This window comes from Amblyraja radiata, chromosome 33, assembly GCF_010909765.2.
Source record: "Amblyraja radiata isolate CabotCenter1 chromosome 33, sAmbRad1.1.pri, whole genome shotgun sequence".
In the NCBI taxonomy this organism is placed as follows: domain Eukaryota; kingdom Metazoa; phylum Chordata; class Chondrichthyes; order Rajiformes; family Rajidae; genus Amblyraja; species Amblyraja radiata.
The window spans coordinates 470331-497141 of NC_045988.1; the positions used below are offsets into that span (position 1 = coordinate 470331).

Consider the following 26811-nt stretch of genomic DNA (forward strand, 5'->3'; position numbering starts at 1 on the left):
TGGTTGATACCCAGACTCAGCTGATATTTTTCAGCAACTCTTTACAACACACTGTAAGTAAAAATACAAATTTATGGATAGGACAGGTTTGGAGGGATATGGACCAAGTGCAGGCAAGTGGGACTAATGTAGCTGCCTACTATGTTCTGTGTGCTGAAGCAAAGCAAGAATTTCATTGTCCTATCAGGGACACATGACAATAAACTCACTTGAACTTGAACATTGTTGGCCGGTGTGGGTGTGGGCCGAAAGGCCTGTATCCACGCTGTATCACTCTATGACTCCGTGACAAATTTCACATTGCTCAATGTTTTTGGGCTAATTACTGCATCAACTAAGCACACAGAAGATGGAATAACAAGGAACTACAGATGCTGGTTTACACCGAAGATAGGCACAAAATGCTGGAGTAACTCGGCAGGTCAGTCAGCATCTCTGGAGAACATGGATGGGTGAAATTTTGGGCCGGGATCTTTATTCAAACTGAAGTCTGAAGAAGAGTCCCGATCCAAAACATCACCTATCCATGTTCTCCAGTAATGCACTAAGCTGCTGAGTTACTCCAGTACTTTGTGTCTATCAAGCATATAAAATAATTTAGTAAAAGAACACAGTGATAAAATGGAAAATGTTAGATTTTATATATTTTTTAAATAATTTTTAATGTGAACCTCTATTGCCCCCCACGCCGGGTCCATAGTCGTCCCCCCCCCCCCCCCCCCCCCCCCCCCTCCATTGTTCTTCCTCTGGACACCCTGTCATTCTGAGGAAGTTTACATTCAACACTGGTCTCAATTCAAGCAGAGATTCAGATGTGGAAGGTCCATCCCTTAGCAGATTTTAAATTTCCAACATCAAGTGTTTGGAGTTTGTGAACAGCCCAGACAAGGTAAGTCATGAATCATGCTTTGCTGTTTCTTCAGCTGAGAGTACGCTGGCCACGTTGTGGTTCAGATGCTTCGTAGCCAACTGCAGGGGAGTGTTGAGATACTGGTCTTGGGCCTTCAGGTCAGCTCCCTGCATGATCAACATCCTTACGATGTTCACACTCCCACTCACGGCTGCCACATGCAGCGATGTCCATCCGGTGTGACTGACAGCATTCACATTGGCTTGGTGGTCAAGCAACTTGGCAAGGCAGCGGAACCTGCCTCCGTGGGCAGCCAGGTGCAGCGGTGTCCATCCTGAAGCTTCAGTGGCATTGGGATTGGCACCTCTCTCAAGGAGCTCAGAGACAACATCCTCTTGGCTGTAGCATGTTGCCAGGTGCAGTGAAGTCCATTCAAGGTCTCCACCGACATTAAGATCAGATAAATGTTCCATCAGAAGACGTACAGTTGATGTGTGACCCTTCAGAGCAGCAAGGTGCAAGGGGATCCAATTCTGCAAGGACTTTTGCTGGGCATCAGCCCCATGCTTCAAGAGATGCCGGCAGATTCCCGTGTGGCCATTCAATGCTGCCAAATGCAGAGGGGTGTAATGAGAGTGATCTAGACTATTGATATCAGCTCCACTGTTCACCAGTAACCTCGCCACTCTGAAGAAACCCCTTGTAGCTGCTAGATGGAGTGGTGTCTTCAGGCCAGTCTGTGCTTCATTTAAATTGGCTCCTTGAGTAATCAGTAGCTTGGTGATGCTGTAGTAACCATAATATGCAGCAAGGTGGAGACATGAGCAATGTTCATGGTCAAGGGAACTGGTATCTGCACCTCGAGTGAAGAGCACTCGTATCACGTTCTCATGGCTGTTCTGGGAGGCCAGGTGGAGTGGTGTCCATCCATCAGCCTCCTTCACATTGACCTGGGCATCCTTGTCCAAGAGTAGCCGGGCAATGTGGTCATCCCCATTCTGAGATGCAAAATGCAGAGGTGCCCATTTGTCTTCATCCACTAGATTGACAATGGCTCCCTCCTGGATCAGTAACTTACACAGGTGCACAAACCTGTACTGCACAGCCAGTATCAGAGGTGTGGCCCCTCGGGATGTCTGATCATTTACACATCCCCCAGACTCCAGAACCAGCTGAACAAACTCCACATCTCCAGTCAGAACGGACAAGTGCATCAAAGTGTAGTCTTGCACAAAGTTCCAGCTAACATGCTCTTTTCTGAATATCCTCTTCAAATGACTGAGGTCACTTTCTAGTAGAGAATGCAACAGTTCCCTTCTAGAATCAATGGAGATTTCACCTGCAATAAGTAGAGAAAGTCATGAGCAGAAACAGGGATAGGACGGTGCAATACCACTGTCATTCAATATGATCCTGTACAAAGATGTAAACTACTGAGGATAGTTAGCAGGTCAGACAGCATCTGTGGAGGGAAATAGAATCAACATTTCTGGTCAATCACCCTTCATGAGAGAACAGTGACTGACCTGATTTTTCGAACATTAATCCACGAACCATTTTGTATCAAATCTCGCCAGAGTATCAGAGATGACAAACAAAATACAGAAAACCAAGGCCAAGTCTTACTGGCAAGGCAAGCCACAAAGTGCAGAGTAACTCAGTAGGTCAGGCAGCATCTCTGGAGAACATGCATCGGTGAACTTGTGTGTCCCTTTAGAGAAGCAGTTTGGCTGGCTGAGTATTTACAGCATTTTTTATTTTTATTTCATTTTCCATCATTTCCCACAGTTCTTGTTGTCTGTTAACAAGATTGTGAATAAGAAACTAAAACACTATATTTTAAATCAGAGTTTTGAAGGAGTGTCAGAGGAACTCAGGTCAGGCAACATCGATGTAGAATATGGGCAGGAAATGTTTTGGGTTGGGACCATCTTGAGAAGGTTCTAGACACAAAATGTCATCTGTCCATTTCTTCCCCAGACCCACTGAGTTCCTCCAGCAGTTTGTGATTTGCTGAAGGTTCCAGCACACAGGTCCTTGTGATAATCTGTCAAGCAGAACTCAACTCAGCTTTACTGTAACCAATGATAAACCCATGAAATACACAGTGGTAATTAGTTGCTGGGATTAGTTGCAACATTTCTCTCTGCTTCTCTCTCCAGATGCTGCCTGACCTGCTGAACCATTTCTGTTTTTTTCTCAGATTTCCAGAATCTGCAGAATCCTTTTGCTTTTTGATAGGTTCATGAAGATAAGGCTCCAATTATTATTGCAGCTATTGCAGAGTGGATTGGTCCACAATGATTTATAATACAGAGAAGAAATGAATGGAGTGTGAGTGCCTGACGGAGGAGTTGGCCATGAATGTCTGCTGCAGGCTCCACCACTCAGTAATATCATAACTAATTACTATCTCATCCACTTTCCGATCTGATCTCAATAACTTTGTTATCACCTTAAAATACATTAACCTCAGCCTTAAATAATTGAACAACTCAGCATGCACAGCCCCTGGAGATAAAAACCAAATCAGGTGTTTAAAACCCAGGGCGGACCTGTATCTCCAATGCTTCAAAACACCACTGAATATGGTCCAGTCTTACTCTGGGGAACACGTACATACTCACCATCAGTTTCAGTCCCGGACAACAGGCTCAACTTCTGCAATTCATAACTTGCAATCTCTGAAATTATTGTTCCATTCTAGCAGAAAGGAAAAAATAAGAATGCTGATTGTTGTCAGGAAATTCTAAATCTTTCTTCTACTAAAGGGCCTGTCACACGAGCATGCGACTCCATGCGGCAAGCGCGACCTAACCAGAAGCAGGGGCCGCGCGGAGGTCGAGTGAGTGACATGAAGTTCGAGCGAAGACCGCGGGAAGTTCGCGCGTGATGTACGGCGTCGAGGCCGCTGTGGGCCGGCGCCGCGCAGAAATTTTTGAACACGGTCAGTTTTTCAGAGCCCCGCGCGATGTCGGGACCAGCTCCGCACAACTCCATAAGGCTCCGGCGATCGAAGTGGGACCGGCCCCGCGAGGCCATACGACTCAAGCGACCACGTTAGGTCGCGCTTGCCGCATGCAGGCGCATGCTGGTGAGACCGGCCCTTTAGGTCGCGCTTGCCGCATGGAGTCGCATGCTCGTGGGACAGGCCCTTTAGTCATAAGGTCATAAGTGATAGGAGCAGAATTAGCCCATTCGGCCCATCAAGTCTACTCCACCATTCAATCATGGCTGGTCTACCTCTCCCTCCAACCCCATTCTCCTGCCTTCTCCCCATAACCTCTGACACCCGTACTAATCAAGAATCTATCTATCTCTTCCTTAAATATATCTGATGACTTGGCCTCCACAGCCTTCTGTGGCAACTTAGTAAGTCAGTGTAATTTTGTAAGTGATGAATGTTTGCTGTCTAAGTTGCACATCAGTTACACATCAATGTTGATGTGTGCAATCATCTAATTCACACTGTCCACTATTTGCAGCTGTACCTGGTCAATTTCCCATAAGTAGAACAGAATTAAAGATCTCTTTAATAACTTTTAATGGCGATAAGTTTATTTTTGTTACTGCACGCTAAAAACACTAAAGGCTGTATAATATACTGTTTAATACAGCATCACTGCACTGGTGTCAATAAAACTTATAGATATTTATTTAACTTTTATGTTTTTAATTTTAGTGGCTGGGAACTTTAATTGTTTCTCCCTTGAGATGCTGCAATGGCATAACGGAGAAACAATGTCTCTTTTAAATTCATGAAGTTCATTTAGGTAACAACGGTGGCACAGATTTGGACAGAATTTACAGCACAAACAGGTTTTGCAGTGCTGTGAATATTTAGCTAGCGTAAATCCTGAAACTCCCTACAAAAGTAGCTCAGAGTATGTCCACCAGAAGTTAAGTTTAGTTAATTGTCACGTGTACCGAGGTCCAGTGAAAAGCTTTTGTTGCGTGCTAACCAGTCAGCGGAAAGACGATACATGATTACAATCGAGCCATTTACAGTGTACAGATACATGATAAGGGAATAACATTTAGTGCAAGGTAAAACCACCTCCTAAAGGGCAGTCAAAGATGGTCAACAAGTTCTTGCCTTGCAAGGGACACGCATGTTTTGAAAATTCATGGGGAATTAGCCATACTTTCTTACTTTATTTCATCTGACTGTCAGCCTACCTGCAGATGTAAAAACAACCTATCCATGCCTCAGCTGCATTATTGTGGCTGGCCACTCGTGATTCTAAATCAGATAATTGGGAATAATTGAGCTTAAAAATATTGATGAATACTTCATTGTTGTAAAAAGGAGCACTGCATTGTTAAAGATGCCACCATTCTAAACTTCTTTAAAACTCCCTCAGGCACATATGGAAATTACTACTGCACTATTTTGAGGTTCATCTTGTCAATACTGGGCTTACATTTATCCAAATTCAACATATCAAAAAAATGACTGCCCTTTTATGTTTTGGGGGTCATATTGTATACAAATTAACTGCCCATTTTCATCTATTAAAAAATAAACTACTGTTTAAAATTATTTAATTTACTATAAATTACTATGGCTTAATTAGTTGTGAAACTACTGTTAGATTCATAGAGTGACACAGCATGGAAACAGACCCTTCGGCCCAATTCATCCATGCTGACCAAGATGCCTGTCTATACTTGTCCCATTTGCCTGTGTTTGGCCCATATCCCTCTAAAATGTTCCTATCCATAGAAAAGGCTTGTACCTGTCCAAATGCCTTTAAAATGTTGTAATTGTATCCACCTCGACCACTTCCTCCAGCAGTTCATTACCTCCGTGTGAAAGAACTTGACCCTCAGATCCCATTTAAATCTTTTCCCTCTTCCCTTAAACCTATGCCCTCTAGTGGCTGACCCTTGTAACCTTGTTACCAGGCTGCAATTCTCGACTCTATCCATCCTTATGAATCTGTTCTGCAGCTTCTCTGGATTCACGAGTTTGTTGTTTTACTTATTTTTCTATTGAACACAGTTTTTGGCGAAGATAAAGGCTGGCACAGGAGATCGGCATACTTGAAGGCTACTATGTGGTGAACGCAGACACATTCTTGCTTTCTCAGTTGTCTTACTGCTGTCAATATCTGGGAATTGTAACAGGCTACACAACATTTCAGTTTCCACAACGATTTCTAGAAAAGAAAATGATAAAAAAAAATATTGATTTACTGGTTTTAATTAAAGCATAGAATACTGTAAATACTCAGCATGCCAGGCAGCATTGGATGGAGGTACAGAGTTAACACGTTCTGGAGTAACTCAGGCTGATCAGTCTAAAGAAGGGTCCCGATCCTAAACATCACCTATTCATGTTCTCCAGAGATGCTGCCCGAGCCACTGAGTTAGTCCAGCACTTTTAGCCTTTTTTTTTATAAACCAGCATCTGCAGTTCCTTGTTTCTGCTCTCTAATATTTTAGGTTGGTGATTTTTCATTAGGGTGCCCTGATGAAAGACCATAAACCGAAACATTAACTCTGTTTCTCTCTCCTACCAAGGTGTTGTTTCAGGACAGGACCCTTCTTCAGACATTTTGCCAACACCTAGTTTAGAACGATTTGTAAACAAATGCTGCAGTTCCCAGTAAATCACCAGACTGATTCCTGGGATGTCAGGACTGTCTTATGAAGAAAGGCTGGATAGACTTGGTTTATACTCTCTAGAATTTAGGAGATTGAGAGGGGATCTTATAGAAACTTACAAAATTCTTAAGGGGTTGGACAGGCTAGATGCAGGAAGATTGCTCCCGATGTTGGGGAAGTCCAGAACAAGGGGTCACAGCTTAAGGATAAGGGGGAAATCCTTTAAAACCGAGATGAGAAGAACTTTTTTCACACAGAGAGTGGTGAATCTCTGGAACTCTCTGCCACAGAGGGTAGTCGAGGCCAGTTCATTGGCTATATTTAAGAGGGAGTTAGATGTGGCCCTTGTGGCTAAGGGGATCAGAGGGTATGGAGAGAAGGCAGGTACGGGATACTGAGTTGGATGATCAGCCATGATCATATTGAATGGCGGTGCAGGCTCGAAGGGCCGAATGGCCTACTCCTGCACCTAATTTCTATGTTTCTATGTTTCTATGTAAAGAGTTGGCCCCATCATCAATAAACAGCTTGCCGGAGAACAAAGGTCGTCTCTTTGGTTCCTGATTCCAACATCTTTGCATCAGTTCAACCACCTGTGCGCATCCTGGAGGGCCGTCTTCTGGGATTATTTTCAGGCACGGTCTCTCTCCTGCCACAACTTTCACAAATACAGCCAGTATGTCAGTTCCTGAAATGTAGAACGGCAAATGGAAGCATTTGGATACTGAAATACACCAGCTCTTGTCTTAATAAAAACTGTGTACGACCCTAGATGGAGCCCTGTTGCTTAAGTATACAAATATAACATCACCAAGAGCAGATGTTATGCAAATGTACACACACACAGACACACACAGTTGTTAAATGAGAATCATAGAGCTGTTACAGAAGAGAAGGAAAGTGTTCATCTCACCGAGCCCATGCCTGCTCACTGTAGAGCAATCTATTTAGTTCCATTCCCTCTTCTTTCTCCACAGCCTTGCACATTATTTCTCTTCTACCCATCCATTCACCTATTGGAAGCTCAAGCACTCCTTATTTCTACCACCCGCTCAGCGGTAGAGTAGCTGCCTGACAGCGCCAGAGACCCAGGATCGATCCTGACTACGGGTGCTGTCTGTACGGAGTTTGTACGACCTCCCCGTGACTTGCGTGGGTTTTCTCTGGGAGTTCCGGTTTCCTCCCACACTCCAAAGACGTACAGGTTTGTAGTCTAATCGGCTTGGTCACATTGTAAATTGTCCCTAGTGTGTCATGAGCCACTGATCTACAGTAGGATAGCGTTAGTCTGCGAGGATCGCAGGTCGGCGCGGACTCTGTGGGATGAAAGACCTGTTTCAGCGCTGTATCTCTAAACTAAACTAAACTGAACAAAACTATCCCTAGAGACAATCCAGATCATCATCACCATCTCTTGGTCCCTGAATCATATCTAATGGGAACTGCTTCACTCTCTTTAACCTGCCAAAGTACAACATGACTTAAATCACGTATCAAATCTGCTCTTCAACAAAGGCAGAATTAATTATAAATATATTACCTCTCAGTAATTTGAGAAAAATAAGAAGGAATAAACAGTTAACGTGTTGGCCAGAATAATTTAGAATGCATTCAGAAGTGTATGTTTGCGTTTCATTTTACATGAAATAGCTTTCACTGCTCAGGTATGATTTGTGTCAATGTTTCTTTTGCATTAATATAAGATGCAGCTGCTAAACTACTTTTCCTAAACAGATCAATAAACATGTTCACCAGTGCAGTCTCAGAGGAAGTAAAATGATTTAATGCCAAGATGAATCAGGTAAACAACTGAATTATTTTCTGAGGAGCAACACTCTATGATTTCTACAGGGATCACCAAGTATCTCTGTAATGAAGTTGAAAATCAAGCAGATAACTTAATTGTATTCAACACATCCATCTACACCAACCACAAAACTCAAACAAAATTAATGTTAGTGCTCATAATTAAATGCTGTAATAATAATAATAATGCATCCTTCCTAATGTAAATGATCCTTCTTAAAGTAAATCATAAATCCCATTGATAAAGGGATTATCTGTTGCCATGATGTTTGTAGGGATGTTCTTACAGGGAGAGCGAGTGATGGTCTTACCAGCATAGGGCCTCTGCTGTGTCACAACCTCCCACGTCACAATGGAGAAGCTGTAAAAAACATTCACCGTCAGTTTCTTCATGACAGCACAGTCACAAATCAAATGCTAATCTTCTTTAACCAGACAAAGAAATGAAATCAGTACAATTCAACGAAAGCATCAACTGTTAATTGTATTATACGGAAATCTCTCAGTATACTTTACAAGAGTATTCTGAAACAAAAGTTCACATTGAATCACATGAGATCTTAAAAGAGATTCAAAATCTTGGTTATAGAACACAGTACACTAGAACAGGCCCTTCAGACCACAAAGTCTGTGCCGAACATGATGCCAAGACCTTATCTTACCTGCCTGTACATAATCCATATTCCTCCATTCCCTGCATATCCATTTGCCTATCCAAAAGTCTCTCAAATGGCACAATCGTATCTTAGAGGTACAGTAGGCTTTGTGGGGAATATTGAGTAGGAGAGAGGGTGGAGTATGTAGTGCAAGAAGGGAATTCTAAACCTTTATACCAATGGGGCTGAAGGAATAACAACCTATGATGAATCGATTCACAACAGAACGGGAGAGAAGCAACGATCTCAGCGGCTAAAGATTACAGATGTAGGGAAGAGTGGGACCGTGGAAGAACTTTTTTGGGGAAAAAAATTGAATAAATGATTTAAGATTTTAAAATAAAACTGTTGTCAGACAAGTGGGTAACGTAGGTGGCTGAGCAGAGGGATGTTGGGTAAACAAGTATTGATGCAAGTTCCATACCTTTGTGTCACCTTAAATGGTTAGAGGGCACTGAAAGCTTTAATATTAATTTGCATAATAAGTGCTTAAATTCTGACTGTTAAATGATACAGCTGCTCTAATTCACTGAAATATGACTAGCTTTTATAAATATCAGTAACAACATCTGTTTGCTTGCAGGTTTTTAAGATTTGTTTCACCCCATATAATAATGTTATGTAAATGAGTGTAGTGGCAGTGTTATTGTTCCCAGCATGGAGTTTAACAAACATGGAACGTGTGGCAAAGATTCACGAGGAGATTGGTATTTATTCCCACTAGCTTCATCCATCAGCATGAGGTTGGGTGTTTCCAATTGCCCAATCTGATTTCATCCAACTTTATTCATCTTTTCTTTTTTTCCTTTCTCCTTCATATGCTTCCTTCCCTTCCCTCAGATGCTGATTTATTCAGGTACTCCTTGGTATATTCTCTGTGGTTAGTGAGGAGCTCTCTCGACCAAGAGTTGGAAGACAGGGAAATCCATAGGCTTGTGTATAAACGGTCAGGAACTCCACTGCAGTATTTTAGGGATTCTGTAACGTTGAAGGTGCCTTCTTCCAGAGTGCTGGATTAACTCAGCGGATCAGACAGCATCTTTGGAGAAAATGGATAAGTGAAGTTTCAGGTCAGGACCTTTCTTCAGTCTGAAAGTCCCACACCCGCAACGTCACCTATCCATTTTCTCCAAAGATGCTGCCTGATCTGCTGAGTTAAACCAGCACTTTTTGTCTATCTTTGGTATAAACCACCATCTGCAGTTCCTTTTCATTGAATCTTCTCAAAGATTAACCTACAGAGTAGAGGAATCCCTCCTTATGTCCTAGTCAGCATTTATCATTCAATTAACACAACCAACATTTATTTGATTATTTGGTTGATCAGATGGCTTTGTTTGATCTTCATGGCTGCAAAGTGTCTGACACAATACCTACATGGCTGAGCCTCAAAGGTGGTACTTCAGTGAAAGGTACATTGAGACACCTTGACATATGGGAGCGATAGACATTGTTATCCTTGTGGAATAGAGTAATTTTAAAAAATATGAATTTCCATTGAATTTACGTCGCATCACTTTAGTCCCAGAAATGTTCTGTCACATCAAAACGTCACAGTGCTGGAATAACTATATTTCTTTCCTCAGGTGCTTGGTGGATAAGTAAGTGGAATGCAGTTCAGGAACTATATAGATAGTTTAAGGGTTGTTATAAAATGAAATAAACAATTTATTCAAGATTGAATATGAAATCTGTCCCGCGGTTACTAATGGGAAAGGTGTTACTAGTCAAAATGCTGAGAACACTGCAGATTTACTATTATCTACTTTCATTCAAATGTAATCAATGAGGTCAAATGCTTCAATCATCTCCATCACAAATCATTTTCAATGTATTAATAACATTTAGATATAAAGCAATATAAAACATCTCAAATACATGGTTTGAATCAGTGAACAATCCAAGAGGAATAACTAGACATGTGGAACTGCAGATGCTGGAATCTAGAGCAAAAAACAAACTGCTGCAAGAACTCAGCAGGCCAGGCAGCATCTTTGGAGACAGTATTGGGTTGGGACCCTTGTTCTGAAGGCCCAGGTCCCAAATTGTCTGTCCATTTCCCTCAGCAGATGCTGCCTGGTCTACTGAGTTCTTCCAGCAGTTTATTTTAATGTGATGTGAAAAACTATTGTTTCAGGAAGTAACTTTGTTTTCATAACTTAGATAACATTTGGCATTCACCTCATCACATCAGCTACAAGCTGTTGACAGATCTCAGAGAAGGTAGCGCATGAGAATGTAATTTTCAACATAGCAGCATGCTGATGACTTCCTAAGATTAGGTTTTCTATTCAGAGATAGTGTTGTGTTCATGGAGGGGTGATCAAACTAAGAGCAAGGGCCCAATGAAGCAGCATAAAGCAAACAGCCACAAACTGCACATTTGGAAGAAAATGGAAAGAACAAATACAAACATTGCACACCCATACAGTTAAGAAGAATTACAAAATAAATGTGAATGCTGGAAATCTGAAACAAAAACAAAATGTGGAACCTATCAGGACAGGCACCACCCCAGCATGAACGAGAAACTAGGCAACAGTTCAGGTTGTTGATGTTTCGTCAGAGCATCCATGTGGCACCTCTCGCCATCCCAGTGTTTCCAGAAGCAATTTATAGTCAATGAGGCTCTTTTGAATTCAGCTATCATTGTTATGTATAAATCATAGCAAGTGATTAATGCAGCAACCTTTAAAAAATAATCTCCCTTAACTTCACACCTAACCACAACAATTCTGACTATGCTGAATGAATTCCAATAATACCGGTAAGACTGCTACTAAAAATTAAACTTGAAGACTTCACCAGATCCTGTAACTCAATGAAATCTGACCTGTAAACGTCATGCTCGACTCCAGAAGGTTTATTTGACAATTCTGGTGGCATGTAGATGATGGTTCCTCTCATAGCAGACCTTTCAATTTGTTCCATATTACTCATGCTATCTTCCCATTTTGATAATCCGAAATCTGCTATCTATAAAATATAAAAATATGCTTGTTAGTGAGCACAAACATTTTCTTTCACACGTCTCCCTTTGATGAATAAAATCATTATAGTGTTATGTGCATGTATTGGTTTAACAATTAAGGGCAGCACAAAGGCAGAAATGCCAAAGTCCACACTCCACTGGGCAAACGATTTTGCTGAACGCCATTTAGAGAGAGATTCTGTTACATTACTTCTCTATCCCACTCCATTTGGTTGTCAGACTCCAGTAATGGTCCAATGACGTTCAATGCAAGCCGTTAAAGGCCACCACCTGGACCTTGGAAATGGAAACATATAATGGACATGGCAAGTTTATTCCAGGGCAGTGGCAGAGAGACATGCCTGACACACAAAGCATTGTGGCATTCTCAGACCTTCAATACATTTACACATGGTAACTGCGTGGCATTTCAAATTATATGCAGGAAGGTGAATTAGCAAGAGTGCCCTTGCACCTTATTGAGTAATGCTAGCAATCCTCAGCAGATGGCACTGTCTCAAGTCATATGGCCAAATGCCAGCCTTGCCTTCTGCGGCATTGGCAGGCGGGAAGCAGGAGTGGGCTCCCACATCTTTGACAAATGGCTAGACATTGTGCTGGAGGTCAATGTGGAGGAGAAACACTGGAATGGTGCCGCACAGACAGCTCACCGATTGCCTGTCTAACCTGCAGTGTTGGAGACTCAAGGTTGCAGGAGATTCCTCAGCTGCCTACAGCAGCAGACACTGTGATCATGGTGCCATGAGGAATTACTCTCTAACTTACTTTGGACAAGACTCCTTCCTGCTGAGACTTGTTTTTTTCCACTTCACTTTGCTGCATACGTGTGATAACTGTTGCAAAATGGCCTGCATGGCACATCACACACTAAATGGCCTTCATGGCACATCACACAATGAATTTCACAGCGTCTGCCTTATTTTCACCAAATACTTTTCAATACAAATCTTCTGCTTTGAAAAGTACTACACAATAGAAATCTATCTTCTCATCTTTTTACTGGGTACATTGCACCAAACTTCACAAGTTTGGGCTAATGATCTTGTCTAATCTCATGTATACACCTTCTCAACCATATTTCCTTGTTTGCCTGTCACACACTTTCGACTCACATTATCACCATTTTGCTCAATTTATCTCAACTACCTTGCACTCGATCTTGGTGCTTCCCAATAATCCTCCCCCTACGTCTGCATTTGACAGCATATACTCTCTCTTTGTCTGCTCAAATGAAGAGTCAGTGACATGAAACCTCCACTCTATTTCTCTTTCCATAGATGTAGCCTGACCTGCTGTGGAGTGGGATAGAGAAGTCATGTGACAACGAATGAACCCCCACCAGAGTGACAATGAACGGGTTCACCAACTGGGACAACTAATAAAACTCTCACCACTTGCCCGAGATTGTGCTGTTAACTGATTGATTCAGCACAAGGCTGCATTGATATTCTGTAGCTTATCTCTTATGATAAATTGAATTAATATCATTATACTGGTTTAATCTGTAATGCAATCTATCTTTTGGACATTAGCAAAGGAAAATGGGATTTAGTTTTAAAATCTTGATGATGGTGCACTCCCTCAACACTTCACTGGGGTGTCAGAATACATTGTACATTGAAATGAAAGTTGAAACCGCAAATATCCTATGCAGAAACATAGAAAATAGGTGCAGGAGTAGGCCATTCGGCTCTTTGAGCCTGCACGGCCATTCAATATGATCATGGCTGATCATCCAACTCAGTATCCTGTACCTGCCTTCTCTCCATACCCCCTGATCCCTTTAGCCACAAGGGCCACATCTAACTCCCTCTTAAATATAGCCAATGAACTGGCCTCAACTACCTTCTGTGGCAGAGAATTCCACAGATTCACCACTCTCTGTGTAAAAAATGATTTTCTCATCTCGGTCCTAAAAGACTTCCCTCTTATCCTTAAACTGTGACCACTTGTTCTGGACTTCCCCAACATCGGGAATAATCTTCCTGCATCCATTGAGTTTCTATAAGATCCCCCCTCAATCTTCTAAATTCTAGCGAGTACAAGCCGAGTCTATCTAGTCTTTCTATATATGAAAGTCCTGCCATCCCAGGAATCAGTCTGGTGAACCTTCTCTGTACTCCCTCTATGGCAAGAATGTCTTTCCTCTGATTAGGGGACCAAAACTGCACGCAGTACTCCAGGTGTGGTCTCACCAAGACCCTGTACAACTGCAGTAGAACCTCCCTGCTCTTATACTCAAATTATTTTGCTATGAAAGGATTTTGCTATGCAGAGATGAGAGCTATCACGAAACCAAGGCTGGAAACTAATTGATGTCACACTAGCTGCCTTAAACCTGTCAGGTATGAGAGTTCCGGTCAGACAGACAATCAACACAGCAACCTTGACATGGAGGTTTTCATCCAGGAGTATGTTTCTAGCTTTCAACTCCAAGTGAAGTAGTGGTGGCTTCATACTGTGTAAGAAGTTCATTCCCAAAGACGTCTCATGAATAATCTGGAATTTCATTGGCCAAGGTAATGTATCTTTGAGGAGCAATTTATCCAGAGAGCCGTTTTCTAAGTATTCCATTACAATTCCCGCTGGCCGTGTACAAATCCCATATACTGGCAAAATGTGCTTGAACTTTACTCTCAGCGTCTTCCCTGCCACCTCCATCAGATATTTCATGTCCCTGTAATGTTAAAGAAGAAAGGTAACGTCCCAAACTTTTGCAGATTAAGTTTTTATCTCCTACTATCCTTAGACTTATCTATCTTTTTACGGTACTTACACAATTTTTGTCTGCACATTCTCTGCAGATATATATGGATAGATATATTCCATTATACACACATATATATATGTGTGTGTGTGTGTGTGTGTGTGTGTGTGTGTGTGTGTGTGTGTGTGTGTGTGTGTGTGTGTGTGTGTGTGTAGTATATACTAACCTGACCGTTCAAACTTAAGAACATAAGAAATAGACTCAGGAGTAAACTCTGACACCTCATATTCTCCACTTTACAATAAGATTAGCTGAACATTGATGTCCCTTCCATTGTTTCTGCTTTGCCCGATATCACTTTGTGGTTCTTGCACCCAAGAATCTATTGCCCAAATTTAATTTTACACACTATATGAGCAACCACATCCTAACGGAGTAGAGAATTCCAAAGATTCACAGCCCTCTAATTGCAGAAAATTCCCGTCTAAAATACCCGCCCCTTATCCTGAGACTATGACTCCAACATCTACAGTCTCATACAGGGAGATGCCACTGGCCTATTAATCCATGAATGGTGACAAGCCAAAATGGTTCAGATGGGCACAGCTGCAATCCTCAGTGTGGATGCATCTTCACCCACATCCTTTCATCTATTGATCGAGGACACTAAATTTAAAATAACATTTAGTTTAGTTTAGTTTAGAGTGCCATCAAAATGATAAATCTAGCAAATTATAGGTAAAAGCAAAAGCCTGCCTGCAGCAATTTCCATCACACAGTAATTGTCTGGTGGATATAAATAATATCATCCATGTTTAGTTCCTATATAAATTGCTTACTGCAGTTTTAATTATCAATTAGTATTTTGTTTAAAAGTGAATGCATCTCTAACTGTAACTACAATGTCTAACACCCACCTTTCAAATGTTGATGATTCTTCACGTAACAAATGGCAGCACTTCAGGGCCAAGTTCACCCTCCACACTTTGTGTTTTATTTTGAAGACATTTGCGAACTTTCCTGAAGCGATCTTGTTGAAAGACACAAAGTCAGCCTCGGTAAACACACCTGGGGTGATGGCTGACTGCTGTAGGAGAAACCCCTTTGGTTCACCTGCCATGGCACAAGGAGAAGACAGCTTTGGGGAAAAGGAGAATCCACCGGCGCTGTACTTCCTGATCAAACTCAGGGGCGGAGAGTCGAGTGCAAATCGAAACTGCACACTTTCAAAACAGGAGTGGTGTCACCAACAATTACTATGCTGATGCAAGCAATCTGGAGCAAAACACAAAGTGTTGCGGGAACTCAGCGAGTCAGGCATCTGTGTAGGGAATGACAGGCCATGTTTCAGGTCAGGATCCTTCTTCAGACCATGCTGGGTATCCTAACGTCACACTACTAATGCAGTTACAGTGGCTTTGAATACACACCACCCTGTAAACCAAGCAGCAATACAGAGTAGTATTGCACTCAGATTGGTTTATTGTGACCCATCATAACAATGAAGACAGCTCACTGTTAAAGGCTGACACTAAATTAATTACTGTACAATCTTCATTATTTCTGAAATATTCAGAGACTCATACCCACAGCTTTCTGACTTAATACAAGAGCAATGCTAGAGGTAACAAAAAAAACCAGAAAGGTTTGGGATATAAAATGATGTCCTATGGTAGTATCTCTTGAAAATAATAATTATAAAGATGCAGGATGAAATTCTGCAGGCCCAAGGCTACATGGTGTAATGTGATACAGTGGAATGCATGCCTTTGTCTGACCATGAGCTGAACATACTGTACAATCTGCAAGTCAAGCATCTGAATTTTACAACCACAAGGGTTCAATGATACGTAAACCCTTCTGGGCACTGAAGGACGTACAAGGACGTAATTATAAGATGGAACGTGATGTTGAATACTCCAAGAACATAATGAATGCAGAACAGTTCTCAGCAACCTGAACTCGAGATATCTACAGAGTGTCTCTGGTGGAAGCATTAGTTTGTCAAGCATCAACAAACTCTGCCACCACGAAGTTTGGGCATTGCGCCTTGCCTCAGGTTGCCTTGGCTGGGTAGAATGGAAGCAGGTTGCTCCACTCCAGGGCACTGTTATATGAAGGTAGACACAAAATGCTGGAGTAACTCAGCGGGACAGGCAGCATCTCTGGAGAGAAGGAATGGGTGACGTTTCGGGTCGAGACCCTTCTTCAGACTGATCGACCCTAAATGTCACCCATTCCTTCTCTCCGGAGATGCTGCCTGTCCCGCTGAGTTACTCCAGCATTTTGTGTCTACCTTCGATTTAAACCAGCATCTCCAGTTCTTTCCTATACTGTTATATGAAGTCTGGCTGAGAACATATAGTGAAGCCTCCTTGACCTTCATACGAAACAGTGACAATTGCCAAGGCTCAGACATTAATTATCCTCAAGGTCCCAGAGAACAACATTATCCCTGAACCATCTAGCAACACGGGAGAATTGTGAAAACTAGAAAATTGAAGTCTTGGAAACATTCATTTCTTCTAAGCTCTTCATTTCAATGGCCTCTGTCTTATTTAGGCCAGAGAATCAAGGCACTGACTTCAGTTGAAGTGTTAGAGTCTTTATTTCCCAGTGCTTAACAAATCATGACTTGTGACCAGCATTTATTGACCTTCCTTAATTTTCCCTGAACTGAAGAGAAAGTTAAGAATCTATGGTATTGGTAGGGCTGGAGGCATCTTTGAAACCAGGTAAGGATGACCGATTTCCTTCCTTGATGAACACAAGCGGTCAGTGGATTTTTATGACAATCCAGTGGTTTTGTAGCAACTACTATTTCAGTTTTGGTTAATTAAAATTCCTCAGTTGACCTGCTGAACATCAATGGTCCAGTCACATTGCTACATGAGCCCAACATTCCTCCCTAGCATTTCTGACCTGAAATTGTTCAAGTCTAAAAACCTCCAGTTTAAATTACTCAAGTACAGAATCAGGTACAGTCTGGGCACTTGGACCAAGTACAGTCTGGGCACTTGGACCAAGTACAGTCTGGGCACGTGGACCAAGTACAGTCTGGGCACTTGGACCAAGTACAGTCTGGGCACGTGGACCAAGTATTTAAGCGCCTTGAGTATTAGAAAGGCGCTATATAAATCCCATCCATTATTATTATTATTTAAGTATGGTATCAAGTACAGTCTGGGCACTTGATGCAGATGCAGCAAATGAAATAAACGCATACTCTTTTGGTTCAATGTTATTTAATTTCTGTTCCAGAGAGACAAGCAGACTGTTGCTACTAACTGAATAGTTGGGAACACCTTGATTCATCTAGTAGTTGGAATGAATCCACAATATTGAAGTGTTACGAAGTAGCAGGCTATTCAACTGCATTGCTCTTGTTCACCACACCCTACATTTCCATTTTTAGCATTGCAAGCTGCTACTCAGGCATGTTATGTTATCACACAAAATAGAACAACAATGCACAAGGAATTTCAAGGCAGATAATCAAATGCTTTATCTTACCTCTAAGAAACCTATGGAAGGAGTTTGAGAGTTTTGGGGATGAGTGAGCATCCAGTATATGAGTTAGACACAAAATGCTGGAGTAACTCAACGGGACTGGCAGCATCTCTGGAGAGAAGGAACGGGTGATGTTTCGAGCCGAGACCCTTCTTCAGATATTCTCCAGTATATGAGAACAGGGCTAATAGGACATCAGTCAAGAACATCAGTGAGACCAAGTGTAGACTTGGCGACTTTTTCACTGAACACTTGTGCTCAGTCCGCCAAGTCAGTACTGGATCTCCTAGTTGTCAACCATTTTAACTCCCATGCTGGTTTTTCTGTCCTGGGCCTCCTCCATTGCCAGAGTGAGGGGCGGTGGAACCAAAGTAACTGCAGATGTTGAAAGATGAAAACAAACACAGAAAATGCTGGAAATACTCAATGGGCCAGGTAGCATTAATGGAGAGAAACATTGTTTGGTTTTCCTCAGTATTCCCACCATTTATACCTCTTCCTGACAGCTCAGTTTTAGTTAACATGCTTTCACCATTTTCGCAATTGATGCTCATCTGTGCAATCATCTCTGGACCACTCTCCACTGATGCTGCCCAGCCTGCTTAGTAAACATAGGAACATAGAAAATAGGTGCAGGAGTAGGCCATTCGGCCCTTCGAGCCTGCTTAGTATTCTCAGCATTTATCTTTATTTTGGAACCAGGGGAGTTCAGATAATGTTATGGATATACAATCTTAAATTCACCTCAGGTGTCAAATATAGAACTCAAATCATCTAGTTTATTTCCAGATATCAGGGAGAGAGATTGGTCAGAGAAAACTTTTGATTATCCAGTTCTGAATGTGAAGCATACAAGCAGACAACATTGAGAGAGAAAAATACTTGGTTAAATTGAGCTGGCTGTCATCAGTATATGCATGGGAAATAATAGTCTACATTTCATTTAGATGACAATGTTAAGGGGGAAAAAGCCAATGATAGGAGTAATGCTGTAGTCAGGGAAGGAGAAGCGGCTAGGAAGAGATAGATAAAAATACATGCAGGCAAAGACGGTGATTCCCAACTGAATGTCAATGGAGAGCTTTAGAAGAGGACCATGTTGCCATCCAGGAATGGGTGAAGTTTCAACCCAAAACGTTACCTATTCCTTTTCTCCAGAGATGTTGTCTGACCAGCCGAGTTACTCTAGCTTTTTGTGTCTATCTTTGAAGGAATGTTGGAGACTGGGCTGTTCCAAATTCCACTCCATTCCATGCCTTGTGAAAAGAAATTATGAAGAAGAGTTCTAGATTTGATTTTGTTAATTTGAATCTAGTTTCAACAAAGTGCCTGGGTAAGAGCATTGATCTGTGGCACTTCAGTTTCTATGGTTTAATCTGTGTTGCAGATTTACCCTTCTCTCCGAATAGTGAAAGGCCTGGATAGAGTGGATGTTTCCACCAGTGGGAGAGTCAAGGACCAGAGGTCATAGCCTCAGAATTAAAGGACGTACCTTTAGAAAGGAGATGAGGAGGAATTTATTTTACTCAGAGGGTGGTGAATCTGTGGAATTCATTGCCATGGAGGGCTGTAGAGGCAAAGTCAATGCATAGTTTTAAGGTGGAGATTGATAGATTCTTGATTTGTATGGGTGGCAGGGGTTACAGGAAGGCAGGAGAATGGGGTTGAGAGGGAAAGATAGATCAGCCATGATTGAATGGCGGAGAAGACGCGATGGGCCGAATGGCCTAATTCTGCGCCTACAACTCCTGAACTTTTGAAAAGATGAGTTCCTCCAGTCTGTACACTGGCGTGTACCTTGGCTTATCTGTAATATTACTGGTTCAACAAAAGTTCTATACTGTACTGACACATATATATCCAGGCAGAATGGAAATAATTGGGTTATTTCAACATCAATCTTGACTGATGACAATGATAATAATTGACGGGGATTCTTTCTACACAATTAAAAAGCCTACTCCCTAACTAACCTACTCCCTGTTTGTCACTGGCAGATAGTTTCTCTGCACGCTGAAGTTTGCTGCAAACTGCTCCAACTTATGAACACATTTAAATTTCATTTGGCCCCACCCTCGATTCACCCTTTCAAACACATGAGCAACCAGTTCTTTAAAAATTCTCTCTCTTTTCAGGCAAGTTCAAAGCAGAATCAATCTGGCTGTGCAGGATTCCCATAACAGCAGCTGGCAGCAAGTCAAGAGAGACTACTGTCGTTCACTCCTTACTGCTGAGCCACATCCGTGTGCTAATCCAGTCATTCAAGTTACTGCCCACAAACACACTACATTTCACAGAATATTTGTTTCCCATCAGAAACATTTGGGGATTTCTGTTCGATTATTACCATTACATGGGGAGCTTCATTTCAGCATTCAGTGCAGTAATTCTTCTCAAGGGCATAGTGTGGAGGTGATCTAATAAGTGATGGAGTTATTGAACTGTTGAAGGAATGTGTCTTACTCAGAGGGAAGGCCTGCTTTGTTGGTCTAAGTGTCAGGGAAGGATGATTACCTCCCCACACAGGTGGAGATCACTGATGTTTCCATCTCCTCCCTTTACGTAACAGTAGGAGATGACTCAATCCCTTTGTGTCTCTTCTATTATTTTCAGGCTGTTATGCTCTTTGGAGGGCAAATTCTGGTGGAAGATATAGAGTAAATGGTTAGGTACATAGATGTACAGTAGGACCTTGATGTTCAGGTCCATAGCTCATTGAAAGTGATGACAAAGATGGATAGGGTAATACAAATGGTATTAGATATGGTTGAATTCAAAGGCCTAAGGTATTCGGGGCGACAAGGTGGCACAGCGATAAAGTTGCTGCCTCACATTGCCAGTGACACGGGTTTGATCCAAACTATGGGTGTTGTCTGTGGGGAGTTTGTACGTTCTCCCTGTGACCATGTGGGCTTTCTCCACATTTTCCAAATTCCTCCCATATTCCCAAGTGCCGACTTGTAGGTTAATTGGTTTCTGCAAATTGAATTAAATTTGTGCGGCTGTGGGCGTACACGGCTACCCGGTCGTGGGCGTACACGGCTTCGCGGTCGTGGGCGTACACGGCTTCGCGGTCGTGGGCGTACACGGCTTCGCGGTCGTGGGCGTGCACGGCTACGCGGTCGTGGGCGTGCACGGCTACACGGTCGTGGGCGTACACGGCTTCGCGGTCGTGGGCGTGCACGGCTACACGGTCGTGGGCGTACACGGCTTCGCGGTCGTGGGCGTGCACGGCTACACGGTCGTGGGCGTGCACGGCTACGCGGTCGTGGGTGTACAAGGCTACACGGTCGTGGGTGTACACGGCTACACGGTCGTGGGTGTACAAGGCTACACGGTCGTGGGTGTACACGGCTACACGGTCGTGGGTGTACACGGCTACACGGTCGTGGGTGTACAAGGCTACACGGTCGTGGGTGTACACGGCTACACGGTCGTGGGTGTACACGGCTACACGGTCGTGGGCGTACAAGGCTACACGGTCGTGGGCGTACACGGCTACACGGTCGTGGGTGTACACGGCTACACGGTCGTGGGTGTACACGGCTACACGGTCGTGGGTGTACACGGCTACACGGTCGTGGGTGTACACGGCTACACGGTCGTGGGTGTACATGGCTACACGGTCGTGGGTGTACAAGGAGTAAAGAAAGGGGCTAAGAACACAGTCTTGCGGAGCACCAGTGTTGAGGGCAATCGGGGAGGATGATTTGTCCCCTACCCTCACTGTTCAGGGTCTGTTGGTCAGGAGGTTGAGTGCCGACACCAAGTCCCGCGAGTTTGGAGACCAGCTTGGATGGTATCATGGTATTAAAGGCAGAGCTGTAGTCTATGAATAGGGGTCTGAGGCACTGTAGGTGTCTCTCTTATCCAGGTGTTCCAGGGATGAGTGTAGGGCCAGGGCAATGGCTTCTTCCATGGACCTATTGTGGCGGTAGGTGAACTGCTATGGATCAAGGCTGCTGGGTAGACTGGATTTACTGCGTTCCATAACTAGCCTCTCAAAACATTGCATAACGGTGGACATCAAAATCAAGAGTACTTTGTTATCCTCCACCTTCCGCTAACATTTTCTCTGTTAACAAAATAAATCAAACATCAAAAGCTGCACTGAAAGTTAACATGAATACTTCTAGCCTCTTGGAGTCACTGAATTAGCTTCTGAAGAAACTATTGCCATGAATCCATAGACTGGTCAGCTCCCATACATCTCTCTAACTGATTGATTAATGGTGTTGAATGGGTCCAAAAACATAGGCACTTGGGAGGTCTCAAAGTTGCAAATAAAGCAAAATGGTTTACATTTAGAGTTGATAATGAGAAATTGCAAATCTAACCAATTCATTATTCCTGGAAGGACATTTGCAGATTAGTGGGTGTAGCCGTTTGAATCGAGGTAGCTCCAAGTGGCTTCGTTGCTTCACTGTTTTGTCTTCGACAACCGTATCTGTATGTATGAAAACCCAAACACTTTGTGAGTTCATCTGTCTGCACGTCTCTTTGAGCCCACTGTGCATTTACCGGAGTGATTCCAGTATGGGGTTTTTTTTACCCTGAATAGGCCAGCATTTCACAATGCATGAAAATTATTCAATCAATTTGTGAAGCTCCATCAAATACAGTTTCAGGCAGAAAATATACTCATGCTTTTCTATGAATTTTAAGAAAAGCTATTCTCTGCTCAGGCAGCCAAGAGATGTTCTGCCTTATATCATAGCTACAGATTGGGTTTTTATCTTCAAATCTCTTTTGCTGTAACATTATTATTTACACAACCTCCCTTGAAAAACAGGGTCCCTGAAGGTCATTGTGAATTTTTCTGCTTTTCTCACTGCCCAAATTCTTGATAAAATACTATCAGATGTGCCTCTGCTTGTAATACTTGCCTCTTCAGTCTCATTCACTTTAAATGCTGCAATCGTCTGTGCAGAGTTTTAGTTCCAGATCCACTTTGGAGGTTATTTAGTGCGAAATAAGAAGTTGCAGAAAACTGGATCACATCACCTTTCAACAAAGCGTTTTAGATAGTGTTTTCCAAATTGGGACTTTCATACAGAGACCTTCTATCTGTTGGAAATAATCTTGGCGCTGAAAGTGAGCCTCGTGTCACATGAGCTACTGCTTGATTAAGAGAAATAAACAAATGCTACAAAGCACAAAGATCTGTCCAGTGATTCAGCTTATGCACCAGAGTGCAATGGAATTCCTTGACCACATGGAGCTCAGAGCGAACAGACTGTAGTGGTAGTTACAATAATAATAATAATAATAATAATAATAATAAATACTTTATTGATCCCCTCAGGGAAATTCAGATGTCCAGAAGCCCCCAACCAACAAACCCACAGATTCAAAACGAACGCAGACAGAAAATACATAGAATACAATGTGGACACTACCTGAGAGCAATAAATACTTAAAAAGACCAATAATTAACAATTAAAAATTAAAAACTGCAAAATGCATCCCCCTACAGCCTAGCAGTCCGAATTATAAAATCTAATGGCTGCAGGGGTGAAGGATCTCCTGAACCGCTCCGTTCTACAGGGCAGGGAGAGGAGCCGGTTGTTGTTCCGAGTGCTCTTTTGACTCTCCAGAATTACATGGAGGGGATGCCCGGGGTTTTTTCAGGATGACCTGCACCTTGTTCCTCATACGCCTCTCAAGCACATCCATCCCAGAGTCTACTCTCCCCTCCAGCACTGAGCTAGCTCGTTTAACCAGTTTGACCAGCTTCTTGTTGTTTTTTGCACTAATGCTGTTGCCCCAGCAGACAACAGCGTAGAAAATAACACTTGCAATCACAGTGTTGTAAAACACATTGTACAACAATGAATTTAAATAGCAGAATGGTGCAAAAATGATTTATCAACAAAAATGCTTTTAGGGAAGAAGCAGGTCTGAAAATGGAAGACAATTGCCTTGAAAAATCTCTTCCAAGTTCTAAGTAATCTGTTAATGTGGCAAAGTGTGCTGAAGGTAACTCCGGGATGGCTCACTGTTTCTGTGAACTTCCTGGAGATCTTTCTTAACTCATTCTGCCATTGTTAAAATAACATAGGACCAATGGTTGTGACAGTAAGTGAGCTATTATTCTTTATTAAGAATTAAGTAACGTGGCAACTAAGGGGAAAGAATTATTAGATGCAGACAATGCTTATATTTAACAATGATGTTAATAATATCTATACTGTTGTAAAATACCTCATTGGCCCTCTTTTACAAATAGGCTTAACTTTGGAAACATGCACTGTCAAATTTTGAAGATGTTTGAATGAATGAATGAATGAATCTCTTTATTGTCATTGCACATGGTACAACGAAATTTAAAAGTCAATCCAAAGACATTTGCAAAGACATTGCTGCCACATGTTGAACTATTCAATAGATTACTGTGCTGTAAGTTTGTCTGTTCTGAGAAATGAGAGTCTCTTTAATATCTTTCACTTCTTGAGCAATCGAAAGAGCGATACTTTTCTTTACACATGCCTTCCACCTATGAAATGTAGATCGACAGTGTGAGATTCGAGGAAGGAAGGTATCTCTATCTTGGGATTAGGGTATCTGAATATTTTCAGTTTCATTAATTGATAAATGCAGTTTGAGATCTGGAGTTGTTCATTGAGATCTGGCTGATTTTATGAATATGGTTACTTTGTCTTTGAGTGAAACATCTTCACCTTGGACTGTCAAAGGACAATTGATATATTAAAGGCTTATTGAGCAACAATGTAATGAGATTGGCACAACAGTAACATCAGAGCTTTCTGATTAATTGTCACCCAATGTTGCAAGTGTGGAACAAGCTGGAGTTCACTTAAATATTTTCTTTGTGTTGTACAAATATCAAACACCGACGATTTATGGTCTTGTTTATTGATCCTATGACGACGGTTCTGAAATCAGGGAATGTTGAGCCCTGCCAAGTGTTTTTGTTGTTGGTGTGTTTGATATTTGATCTGTGATTCATGTCTCCAATTCTTTCAAAGTATAGTTAGAAACCATCCTAGTTTTGACAATACTACAATATCTGATTTCATGGAGATCTTGAATTAGTGGGAAACGTTACTGATCATATTAAATCTTTGGTAATATGTTCTGTTAATAGTAGTTAGTTGACATAAAAGTCAGGAGATGGCGTCGCGTGCACAACGCGAGGCTCTGCGTCTCCGTAGTTTTTGTAATTTAGTTTTTTTCCTGTTAATCATTACCTTAGTTTTCGCCCGGAGCACCCGAGCGAAGACTCTATACGGCCGTCAGGAGCTATTAGAGCTCGGCCGTCTCTGCGTAACGAGCCCCAGAAGCGACTTTCAACTGCCGCCGGAGATCGCCAAGACACCGTGGTCTAGCGGGTCAGCTTCCCCGACAGGTAGTGCCCGGAGGCGGCGCAGGGACCGCAAACAAAGACGTGGGAAGCAGGGAGGACATCGAGCTAGGCTGAAATCAAACCCGCACCAGCCAGCTCTGCCCAGCATTTTCCTCGCGAATGTCCGGTCCCTGGTGAGTAAAATCGATGAACTAAGGCTGCGGATCACCACACACAAACGGATCGCTGACTGCAACGCCATGGTCTTTACTGAAACATGGCTCAACGGCAACATCCCGGACAACGCCATCGAGCTGGAGGGGCGCACTGTCTTCAGGTCCGACAGAACAGCGGAGGACTCCGGTAAGACCAAGGGCGGCGGACTATGCATCTATGTGTACAACTCATGGTGTACGGACGTCGTTAGGATTGGTAGTCACTGCTCTGCTGACCTGGAATACCTGATGTTAAAGTGCAGGCCCTTCTATTTGCCAAGAGAATTCTCATCGACTGTTATCACCGCAGTCTATGTACCACCGGACGCTAATGCCAGGCTAGCAATGGAAGAGCTGCAAGCTGCTATCAGCAAACATCTATCTGCTCACCCAGAGGGGGCATTTATTGTTGCGGGTGATTTCAACCACTCCGACCTTAAAACTGTACTCCCCAGGTTCCATCAGCATGTTTCCTGCCCAACCATAGGAAACAATATTCTGGACTTAGTTTACACTAATATTACTGAAGCCTACAAAGCCCTCCCCCTCCCACACCTTGGTCAGTCTGACCACCTCTCTCTGTTCCTGCTCCCCAAATACACACCTCTGATCAGACGTGTGAAACCTACCACGAGGACAGTGAAGGTTTAGCCTGAGGGGGCTGTCTCTGTTTTACAGGAGCAGTTTCAGCAGACAGACTGGAGTCTGTTTGCTACCCAGTCCACCTTCAATTCACAAGTGGACATCAACTCATACACCTCAACAGTTATGGACTATATAAAATTCTGCACCGATAATGTCACTACCCACAAAGAAATAAAGACCTTCCCTAACCAGAAGCCGTGGATGAGCAGGGAGGTCAGACTCCTACTGAAGGCTCGCGATGCCGCTTACAGATCTGGCGACGCTGAGGGATACAGCTCATTCAGGGCCAATCTGAAAATGGGAATTAGGAATGCCAAACTCAATCACAAACGGCGGATTGAGGAGCACTTCCATAACAACTCTGACCCCAGGCGCATGTGGCAAGGAATCAAATCCCTTGCCGATTACCAGAAAGTTAACACCCCTCCCCCAGACAACGCCACCCTTCCTGACGAGCTAAACCATTTCTATGCTCGCTTTGACCGAGATAACAAAACCCCAGCCATCAAAGTTG

At 42.7% G+C, this 26811-nt stretch overlaps 1 protein-coding gene across 2 annotated transcripts; it reads right to left on the reverse strand.

Moving 5' to 3' along the window:
* Positions 1 to 730: 730 nt before the first annotated feature.
* Positions 731 to 15941, reverse strand: ankk1 (ankyrin repeat and kinase domain containing 1). 2 transcript variants are annotated; one of them, XM_033049469.1, is made up of 8 exons: positions 15539 to 15941; positions 14300 to 14591; positions 11756 to 11898; positions 8578 to 8627; positions 6993 to 7148; positions 5897 to 6012; positions 3478 to 3553; positions 731 to 2189 (listed from the first exon to the last, which is right to left on the reverse strand). In XM_033049469.1, exons 1-8 carry the CDS (start codon positions 15739 to 15741, stop codon positions 895 to 897), a joined length of 2331 nt encoding a protein of 776 aa, XP_032905360.1. In that variant the 5' UTR covers positions 15742 to 15941; the 3' UTR covers positions 731 to 894. The 2 variants fall into 2 exon arrangements, with proteins under 2 accessions (XP_032905360.1, XP_032905361.1); XM_033049470.1 differs by lacking the exons at positions 11756 to 11898; positions 14300 to 14591.
* Between the last annotated feature and the right edge of the window lie 10870 nt (positions 15942 to 26811).